The 11,281-nt window shown below is 44.6% G+C and overlaps 1 protein-coding gene across 1 annotated transcript; it reads right to left on the bottom strand.

Annotated features, from left to right (window-relative positions):
• Positions 1–1,424: 1,424 nt before the first annotated feature.
• On the bottom strand, positions 1,425–11,040 carry OSTM1 (osteoclastogenesis associated transmembrane protein 1). Its single transcript, XM_013175548.3, has 6 exons — positions 10,645–11,040; positions 8,541–8,655; positions 6,913–7,010; positions 5,419–5,583; positions 4,453–4,618; positions 1,425–4,145 (listed from the first exon to the last, which is right to left on the bottom strand). The coding sequence occupies exons 1-6, from the start codon at positions 11,005–11,007 to the stop codon at positions 4,090–4,092; spliced, it is 963 nt and encodes a 320-aa protein (XP_013031002.3). The 5' UTR covers positions 11,008–11,040; the 3' UTR covers positions 1,425–4,089.
• Positions 11,041–11,281: the final 241 nt, after the last annotated feature.

The following is an 11,281-nucleotide window of genomic DNA, read 5'->3' as shown; positions in this document are numbered from 1 at the left end:
CATTAAGTAATTTAAAAAAAATAATAATTAGCAGTTAACTCTGCAACTTTGCATTCGATTGCAAAGCATTGCGACAGCATCCCTGCCCTCCTGCCACCTGATCAGTCCTACTTCTATCGGTGAGATGCACAGAAACAAATAAAAAACCAAACACAGCTCACACTTTAAACCACAGACTCCTTTCGAAGCTACACCATAGTATAAACTATCCCTGTATTCTTTATCCACAATGGGCTGGCAGCAGGGGACATCAGTTTTTCAGACTTGTTTCTTCAAGCTGTGGCAGCCACCCTGCACCCCTGCGTGTTGGGGAGCTGAAAGCACAGCCTGCTTGGAGCAGAACCCCATAGTGCCCAAAAGCGGGGAACCAAACACGTCTGTGAGTCCTGAGCAACTTGATCCAGCTTTAGAGATGGTCCTGCTTGAGCAGGGAGCTGGACTTGGTGACCTCCAGCGGTCTCAAAGTAGAGATGCCCAGAGAACAAGAAACACAGTTAAGGCTTAAATAGAAGAGCAAAATGCTCCCTGATAGCAGACAGCCTCACCACAGCATAAGCAATCTGGCAATATCTATATAGAGTGGAGATCCCATATAAAACACTGATGACAGTGAAAGTCAGTGTCACCGTATACAAATATTTCAAAGTCAGGATTCAACAGGAAAGGTGGGCAAGGAGGTTGTTTTGTCTAGGGGTAGAGACAACCATTTCTTCTCTGTCTAGGGCTGAAAGTTACAAAAACCCCACAGGACAAAAATGTTCCTCCTTCCCTATCTCTAATCTGTGCAAGGAACAAAGGTCCATCCTAGCCCGCCGCAGAGAAGCAGATGTGCTTGTGGCTGCTCCCACGTTTACGTTTGCCAACACAAATCAGGAACACCCCAGGCAGCTCCTTGGACCTCAGAGCAGATGCTGGGGGAAAACAGCTTGGACCAGCACCATCTTTCCAGCAGACAACTTCGTTTCAACCCTTGGCACAACACGAGATGACTAGTTGCCCACAGGTCATCCTGGCTGACTCTAGCAAGTAGGAACAGATACTATTTGCAATGCTGGGAGACGTAATGCGACTGCTGGAGCTGAAAGAGGGGCCAGTGCAGGTAACTAAAAGCCACCCCACAAGGACACCAAGTTATCCCAAGTACCCTTACCCCCAGACAACTGTCTAAGAAACTCCATTGCAGCTAATGAGACTCTTTCTGTATACTTCTGCAGGATTTAACTGCACTCAAACTCCACCCTTTCTCAGCAGTTGCAATTCATTTCTTCTGTAATTCACTGCAGCGCCGCTTTGAAAATGTCCTTCCGATACTGTTTTCCTGCAAATGGCATAATGAGGAATAATAAGCAGGTGCCTCTAAACACAAACCCCGAACAGCAGGAATATAAAACTCCTATAAATGGAGCAATTAAGAAACCACACTGTTCACTGTTTATTGACAATCTTTATTAAAGCTGACTCTCAGCATTTAGAGGATTCCTAATAAGTATAAATACAAATCGAAGTGCCACCCCACAGTTAGAAATCTTTATTTGCACAAAAGGATACAAACAACCAGTATTTCCAAAGTTCACTGTTTTGTACATATAATACCAAAAAGGCAAAAAATAAACGAAGATGAAAGTTTAGCAGCAAAATGAGTTCTAGTTCTCCTTCAAACACACCATCTGTGTGCTTCCACATTACTCTTGGAAAGATTATAAAGAGAATTCAGTCAATTTATATGTGAAGCATCCTACCAAAAATATAACTGTGTAAAGCAAGTTAGCAGTACAAAGTTTGGAAAAGAAAAAGGAGAAATAGTGGATATAAGATTTAAAATCTCAAGTGTAAACATTACTGCTGCTTTAAAATAAAAAAAAGTCACATGAGTATTTCCGTTTGGCTTAGCAGCCAGGAAAATAAGAAAAGCTGATTTTTTTTTTATTTTTTTTTTTGTAAAGTGCTTAACCACCATATCCAAAAGTAATGACTTTGAGACCTACTTAGCACGAATGTGCTCAAAAAGCCACCGCTTACAGTATAAAAGCTGTCATTCTGAAGTGCTGCACATACAAACTGGCTTTATCTGCATGAATGAAAGATTGTTTTGAACAGCTCTCAATCATATGATGTCCCAAATCGATGTAATGCTATTAGAGCAGGCAGCTGAATAAGTCCCTGAAAGTTGAAGTTTAAGAATAACAAATATAAAAATATTAAACGTCTTTTTTCCTAAAGGCAACATGCCTCTCCTAGCCACAAGGAAGTAACTTTATAGAATAACCAGAAGAAAAACTTTTCTATTATTGTTACGAGCTACCTAGAACAAACTGACGGTTGACCTAGTAATTCATGTTTAACAGAGGAAGATAAATACTTCTCAGTCATAGAATGAAAAAAAAAAAAAAAGCAGTCATGTGGATGGAGCCAATCACTAACACAGTATTTTACTTGATAACAAACACACAGTGTCAACTTGACTTTAAAACTGACAGTATGTCATGGCTCAAAACCAAAAAAAAACACAATGACTAGGATGACTTCAGGACTGTTTTGTTAAACCATTATATATGTATTTGAGCCCTTGTGCAAAGAAATAATTAAACAAACTAGGCTCAAATGCAAGTCAAGTACGTAAGACTTTCATACAGTTGTTGACCACAGTCAGACACGCAGGTTTCAAGAGAAATTTGATTTTTAGATGATATGGCCATTTAGTTTTATCTCATGGTTATAAAAACAGGTATTTCCAAATGGGAGCAAAGCCATTCATTAACATCAAGTACAGCTATAAGTTGTTTCAACCCCATCACTCTCCCAAATTAGCACCATCATCAGCCAAACTGAACCTCTGGTATCACTGCAGCTGCTGCTTGTTGAACCGTACCCACTGCCTGTCAGCAGCACTATCCATCCCTGCAGTTACTGTACAGATTTTTCATCTGCTTTGGAATTCCACATGCTTGTATTTATTATTCATCTGTTTCACAGGGCTAATTTTTAAAGACTATTTCTTGAAAGTCATCAAATTCCAAGCACAGCATCTTCACTGTCCTTCAAGACAGTTTTCAAGTTGCATGAACCCCCTGGTTCATTTACCTGTACAATACATGTTGTGCATGAAAGGACCATTTTTTCCCTACCACACTCCTGTAAATACCTCTGTATTAAGCCACAGCAAGCTCTAGGCTAGGAAATTCAGTATGTCCAGTGACTTGACTTTACCTCAACACTTTAAAAAAGCAAAAAAAACCCACACTTTAAAGGCAAAGCAAACAACACAAACAGACAAACAGTGATGCATTCCCAGTGACCTGGGCAGACACCTAGAATAAGCCTCTGAAAATATAACATTTGAAAAGCAAATATTTTAGTGGTTGAAGTGTGCAAATGACTAAATATGCCACTTATATCAGAGATAGCTGAATACTGTAGTCATCAATGATCACTATTCACGTCTAGCACTGGCAGTTCTGTTGCTTTTGTTGCTGGCTTTAAACATTAAATATTACCACTTCCTCTGCATATTTCATGCTTTTCACAGAGACCATTACAATCAACTGAGCAGCAGCATGACTTTAGAGAGAAGGATCAAAAAGATGGGAACTTTTTTTTTTGAAGCTTTCCTGTCCATTCCAAGTCTGACAAGACAGAGTGTTACATGGAAATAATGTTTCAAACAGGAACATCAAATACTACTTCAAGTTTTTCCTGTCTACGAAAATCACCTCAAAAAGATCCAGAATCTCAGATAGATTTCTGTGAATCAAATATGATAAAGAGGGAAAAAAAAAACATGCAAAGAAAGTATAGCTATTCTACTGGTGAGAAGTACAAAAGCTTAGAGAGAAAAACACCAGCTTCAGCCTGAGACTGAAAAAAAAAACCACAGATTTTTCAAAGCCAGAGTCCATACAGTGTCACACAGCCCTGCCTTGTCATGTTTGTTAATATCCTTGCTTAGAAGTCAGACAGCATTTTGTTTAACTTGTGTTGCTCTGTATCATTACACTAAACCATAATTAACTCCTCTTTTGTGCCGGCCTCATTCCAACACAATTGTACCCACTGTATACCAGCAGCAGTTCTCAGGTTTTGTTTTGCAGCTCAGCTGTATTTTTCTTGGATGTTCACAAGACTGGCATTTGACTGGATACGCTTGGCTAGAAAGGGAAAAATTATATGAAAATTAAACACAAAGAATTCCACAAAACTCGTCTCTCCACTCCCTCTATTTATCCGCCACAGACTTGCAAACAGCTTTCTGTTCACGTCCAAAAACTTTAATGAAAAGATATGGCTGAAGCTCTTTCCTACCCTTCTTCAGGGGACAGCAGCAGACTAATAGTCGCTATTAGCGCTGTCAGCACAGCTGCAGGCAGAGCCGGCTGGGCCCCCGCTCCCACGGGAGCCAAGAGAGTCCCTGGCACCACCCAACTCTAACAGCACAATGCCAGCAACATCACTTACGCAGAATGAGTATCCGTTTCTTCTGCTTTGAGTGAAGGAAGCTACTAAGATAAAAAACAACAGGTAGGAAGAGGATGAAGGATGAAACTGCAATCACCGGGACCGTATCACTGCAGGGAACGGAGCAGTTGAAAGTCCTGCTCCAAAGCTTCCGAGTGATGTTCATCTACACGGAAACATAAGGAAACGGTGAAGGAGAACGTATTATATGGATATTCAGGATATTCAAGGATTCAAGGTTATACGGATATTCAGGATATTCAAGCACTCAAACATGACCTCAGAAAACAGCTTGAACAGATCTCCCCCCAAAAAAACAAGCAAATCCCTGGAAATGTAGAAACATGCAATTTACGTGGAGCCAAAATCTCACATCAAAGTTTCAACAAGCCTCAAAAAAAAAAAAAAGACTATACTCAGATATAATGTAGACAATGCCACATGCTCATTTGCCGCAGAACTCACTGACAGTTTGTGGGGACAGGGTTAATCTCACACATTCAGTAACACTCTTTTTGCCCAACTGCTTGAAACCTCACAATGTAGCAAAGCTCCTTCCAAACACAGGTGGCAAACACTGAGGACCCCTAGAAACAGCTGCTGTAATAGGGAATCAATTATCACACCGGCTAGAACAATAGCAGTAAAGCTTTGCATTAAAAGCCAGAAGATTAAGAGATTTTTTTTTTTAAATCCACCCCCTTCACTGTAACAAGAAATTAAAGTGCAGCTACTCAAACTGGAATGTGCTCAGGCAATCAGGAGCCTCAGTCACGCTCCCGCTGCTTGACTGAGGACAGGACCTACCAAGACAGCCTCCCTCGGCTCCCTCCCTTCCACTGGACATCAGCCTGCCAAAAGCCCTGCTGCTGGTCCCAAACTGAATGGGGAAAAAGCAATCCCTAGCAAGAAAAGCACGCATGACACAGATTAAGGTCTCCCTGTTGAGTATGAACAAGTACTTACTGCATCTTCCACATCGATACACAAGTGCGCGGAGTGTCCAGACTCACTGCCGTGTCTGTTCAGCTTCTGCAAGTTGTTATAGAGGTCGTTCAACATCTTGTAGGTTCCGTTGCAGTTCTTACATACGTCGGTGTAGTTATTTGGTGACACATCGACGGCTTGTCCCTAGGGTTACAGAACAGCACTCACACAGAGTTTGAAGGAATTATAAAAACTACAGTCAAGCTTGAACCAAAATTCAGATTTATAACAACCCACATTGAGGAAAGGCCCAGACAGACAACTCACATGACAATGCAGGAGGAAAAGGGGCCAAAACACTAATTCATTGGGCTGCTCTAGTGACAAGATCCTTTTTTTTTTTTTTTGCAGATTATGCATCTCTTGAATCAGCAGGTGTTATGTTTTTTAAAAAACATTTTTAAAAGTACCAGCTCCCAGAAGGAGAGACAGAAGAAAAACTGCAAGCAACTAACTGTTATTCTGGAGCCACAGATCAGGTTCCTTAACAGTGTTTTGTATTTTTTTTTTCATTTGACCAGGTTGATCATCTGACCATAGGCAAGTAACTGTTGCTACTGCTGAGCAACTCTGACCACCACAGACTTTGCCATAATAAACAACCCTTTTGACTTATGGCCTTCACCATCACCAAATGCAACAGAACATACTTGAAAACAAAACTACAGTTTCTAACGACATTCCAAACCCAGTAATTACTGTATCAGCTAACCACTGACCACTGGGTTAAGATCAAATTTGGATATTTGATTGACAGACCACTCCGTGTTGCACCTGACCAAGGCCTATCCAGGCACATTTCCTAGATAGCATTAATAATGAAAAACACAGATGGTTCCCTCAGAAATTGTACCATACCCATCATTTCCCATTTTTCCTATTGAATGATGTCAGAACTTGGCTAGTTTCCAAATGAAATGGATTATGTGCCTTTTCTTAGGCGATTTATGGCATTTTCTTTAAGGAAAATTACCACATTTATTTCACAAAGTGCGTTATGTTGCCTTTCTGGTACGGACTACCAAAAAATTCACTAGTCAAGAGAATTGTAACAATCATATAAGGTAGCCGGTGTTTCTGAACTAGTCTATGTTATCAAAAGGTTATTTAAAGATTGCATTGTTAAGTCAGAAGACAACATTTCTACCTCTTCGTGGAACAAGTGCCAGCAGTCAGACATTATCGTACTTACTATGTAATTATCAATTGTTGTGAATTCAGAAATTCTGATGTGAAGTAGCATTGCAACTACATACAAAATGAAGTCAAGGTGAATATCAATTAGAATTAATTTTAGGCTCTCAGTCTGTAAATAACCACATTTTTGCAGATCACTGATCTATGTGCCTAAACTGCTGGCGAGCTTGAGAGTTTTATTTGCCTAATACGTATCCGCAGTTTATTCAGCATAAACAAGATTTTTCTAGCAATTAGAGGATTTAGTGATTCTCTTAAATACAACAGCATAAATACCTGAAGGTTATGTTCAAAACATGTCAGAGACTTATTGAATAAATCCAGGAATTCTACAGTAGAATTTGATAATCCCTCACTGTTGTTCTTTAAACAATCTGTCAAAGAGAAAGAAAAACATCAGGATATTCTAACATTTCCATAGCTGACAAGCCCCAGGCACTCCACTCTTGCAAAGAGAGCTCTCGACTATAAAAGACAGGTCTAGTCAACACTGCATTTTCCTTATCCGCCTGCCACTGATGTCTTAGACCTGCTGACCTAACTCTTCATCGAGAACATTTTTCAGAATTAATTGGCCTTGATTAAGTGAGAGATGAAGACTATCATCAAGAGCTTTCTGAAGAGGAGGTCTGAATTATCCTTGGACTTTAAGATAAAACAAGACATTACTTTTATTTTCTACCCTGAAAATCTGGCTTTGCCCAGCAACAGTAACAGCCATTATATGGCAGCAGAATCATCAGAAGCAGAGATGAAAGGGGGGGCACCCAGGGAAAAGCTGGACCATGAACAGCGTTAGAAATCAGAGTGTAGGTTAATGCTATTTAATACAAGAACTGACCATTTCACCAGCTTTCAGGGGAGCTTTGGGGCTTTCCTCCAAGTCACAGACCCACTCAACCCCAGCCCATTTGCACTCCCAGGCAGCCAGCCACCCAGTTTCAGGTGCTCTAACCAGACAAATCCTTGGAAGTGACAGGGGTTTGGGAATTTAGACATTCAGCAACAGCACTACGAGAGCAAGCAGACATCCTAGAAAATTCTCATGAAAGAAGGAAGCACCATCAGCGTTGAGTGGGCATTCACAAGGACACAGGGAAGGCAGCACACAGATCAAAATCTGAGCATGGCAGCACAGCACAGACCAAAGGGCTCCTTCCACACTGCCTTTCCAGCCCTCACGGAGCCAGACTCGCAAATGAAAAAAAAACCACAACACTCTTCCAGGCTCTCAGAGGACTTTGTAGAAAGCCCCATTATCCGTAATGCTTAGCTTCACAGTGCTATTCCCTCCATTTTCTAGTGCACCTTTTAGCATAGCGTCCCACTTCCCACACCTGGGGAAGAGCCAAGAGCTGCAGTTCATCTGCAAGCATGGCACAGCACCATCAGCATGGGGATAGCGAGGCACAAGGATGGACTTGGACACCCTCCACCCATGAAATGAAATCACAGGCATGACTGTGGAGGCAGATACAAGTAAGCATTGCAGTTACTGACTTATTAACAAAAAAGTCAAAGTTCCTTACATAAATTAAAAAAAAAGGAAAGATGGGAAAAACAGAAGAAGCTACAGTGAAACTAAGGGAAGTCTCCAGCAGGGTTTGCAGATTGCACAAACACACACAACCCTAATGTAACCTCCTTTTGAAAGGCTTGCCTAGAACAAATACATGTAACTTCCAATTTTTTATATAGACGAACACCCTCAGATTTTTGGCAGTATCCCTTAACCAATAAAAACCTCCTGTAGCCCTCATCGGAGTTGCTCTAGTTTAGGATCTTTATGTTATATACTGTATGTATTTAAACAAATACATACAAATCTGATCCATGCAAATCTTAGGGCCAAAGTTAGGACTTAACTTAACAGTGGCATGAAAGCTGCAGAACGAGTCACTTACTTGCACAGTTGGCCGTCTCCCAGGTTTCGTTAAAGAACTCTGAAAGGGTCACAACTATCTGCAGCCTGTCCGAGGTCAAGATGCTTTTGGCACAATTGTGGCTCTCAGAAGAATTCTAGAACAAAAAGGGGGAAAAAAAAGCCATCTGGTGTTAAAAATATGAAGTGAAAGTTTGAGAAGTATTTTTAGGTAAACACAGCTAAATGAACGCATCTCATCACATTGCCATTTCTAGAGCAGAATCAACTGAACGATAAACGTCTTCTGATCCTCCAAATCACCCTACACGCAACACAGCTTAGTGCACACGGTCTTTGAAGATCTACTAGGACTGCACGCTTGTTGGTCAAAAATACACAGACGCATGAAAGCACAGAGTCAGAGCCTCCTCTGCCAGCCAGCGTGTACTCATCCAGTTCTGGGCTGCTGCCCTAGGAGCCAGCTCAAGCCAGAGATGGGTAGGGTACCATTCTCACCAGACTGCAGACTTATTTGAAGGAGCTGAACCAACAGAACGGCCTCCAAGCAAACAAAACCCAAACAAGAGAGAGCAAGGTCTGGCCGTGCCGTACCAACACTCTGTACCACGGCCACCCCCCCGCATACAGGAATGCGGGTCCTCTGCACAGCGGTCGCTCGCACAAGCCTGGTGTCTGGCCAGGCTCTCCTTCACCCAGTGCAGGTACCAGGCTGATCTCATCTCAGAGAGCCATCCAATGTACCCCGTCCTCCAAGGGGAGGCGTGGCAGAACTCTTACAGCAAATTACTCTCTGGACCAAGCTAGTAAAAAATGCAGAATCACTCCAAAAGCAGTTACAGAATAAAGAGGAAACAAAGCATCCCTATCAGAACTTAGACTAACGTTTTTCTCCTCCAGAGCTTTCATTTCTTCCCCAAGTCACTGATAGAAAACCACACTCTCCAGTCGCCTGACTCCCATGCTCCAGTTCCTGGTTTCTAGCTGCTAAATTGCCTTAAGCACTCCCCAAAATTGCCAAGGCTGCCAAAAGCCTCTTTGATGAGCAACATGGGACACGCAAGAAAAGAATCCCTTCAGCAAGAAGCATGTTGCTTGCACAGCTTTATGAGAGATCCAGCACCTCTCTCTTTTAAAATGGGTTTACTTTTTAAATAGGTTTCCCCATGAGACTCAAAGGCAGAAGTCACTTCTGGTAACTCCCACGCTTCCATTCTGCTAAGTGGCATGCAGACATGCAAGGCAGTTGTTTATGCAGGAAACTCCCCGGTTGCTTCAGGAAGCGAGTCAAAACTGTGAAGCTTCCTCACCAGCTTTAATCCTGAGTGGGGAAAAAAAAAACACTTTAAATCCCAAACTGGATCTGGTGGAACTGTATCACTCCTTAAGGATGTTTGCCTAGCTTATTTATAAGCCTACTGAGGATTTTGCGTTGCAGAGCTGTCCAAAACTTAACTTGGCCGCTTCTTCCATGCTGCAGTGCCATTACTGCAGGACAGAACACGAGGTTACATCAGGTATCTGGCCACTTTTATGATCATGGACCTAGGTCACAAGGGGTTGCCTCCTTTATTTCTTCGGTTAGGCAATCCATGCACAGAGGGAAAGGCAAACACAGACGTGCATTTCAGGCGAAATGCTGAACCTGCCCTCCCAGGCTGCCGGTACTCCAGAACAGAGGCCATAGCGAGTTCATACACATTATAAGTACCGGGATTTGTTTGGCAATGAAAACATTATGTTGAAAGTTCCCCAGCGATGGCCTCCACCCTGAAGCGTTTCGGCCGCGTTACAAACCCTTCAGGAGGCAAGGTGCCACGTAAAAGCGAGAACTACGTGCTCCATCCCTCGCCTCCACGCGACCTGATCGGAGGCCTTACAGAACAGCCCCCCTGTGAGAACCGAGCAGACACGGCACAGGTTTCCACCTCAGAGGACTGCCGGCCGGACGCTTGCCCTGGAGAGGCCAAACCTCACCCAAGCACCCCTCTGCACCGAGCCAACGCTCGGACACACGCCGGTACTCGCAGACCGCCTCCCGAAGGGGTGCGGGGCAGCTGCCCCCGCTGCCCCCCGGTACCGTTACCCCCACCCCATCCCCATCCACCCCCTCCCCGAGGACCCACCCCGAGGGCGCGGGCGATGTCCCGGTAGCGGCCCAGCAGGCTGCGGTACTGCCCGCGGCACGCCTGGCACAGCCGCACGGGGCGGGCTCGGCGGGCCAGGCACCCCGACAGCGCCGCGCTGCCCTCCGCGAAGGCGGCCAGCAGCCGGCGGCACTCGGGCTCCAGCTCGGGCGGCTCCAGCTCGGGCAGCTCGGGCAGCTCCAGCCCGGGCAGCTCCAGCTCCAGCCCGGGCAGCCCGGCCCGCAGCCCGGCCGCCATCTCGGCCGCCTCGCCCAGCGCCTGCAGCCCCGCGGCGGGGCCGGGCGGCAGCAGCAGCACGAGGAGGAGGAGGAGTAGGAGATGGAAGCCGGGCGGCGGCGCCATGGCGGCCCCGCTGAGGAAGCGGAAGCGCCGCGCCGCTCACAGGCTGGGCGTGGGTTATCGGGGTGGGCGTGGGTTATCGGGTGGGCGTGGGTTACTGGGGTGGGCGTGGGTTACTGGGGTGGGCGTGGGTTACTGGGCTGGGCGTGGGTTATGGGGGTGGGCGTGGGTTATCGGGGTGGGCGTGGGTTATCGGGTGGGCGTGGGTTATGGGGGTGGGCGTGGGTTATTGGGGTGGGCGTGGGTTATCGGGTGGGCGTGGGTTATGGGGGTGGGC

This window comes from Anser cygnoides, chromosome 3 (assembly GCF_040182565.1).
Source record: "Anser cygnoides isolate HZ-2024a breed goose chromosome 3, Taihu_goose_T2T_genome, whole genome shotgun sequence".
NCBI classification, from domain to species: Eukaryota; Metazoa; Chordata; class Aves; order Anseriformes; family Anatidae; genus Anser; species Anser cygnoides.
The sequence above is the reverse complement of the archived record's forward strand: the minus strand, read 5'-3'. Positions and strand labels throughout refer to the sequence as shown.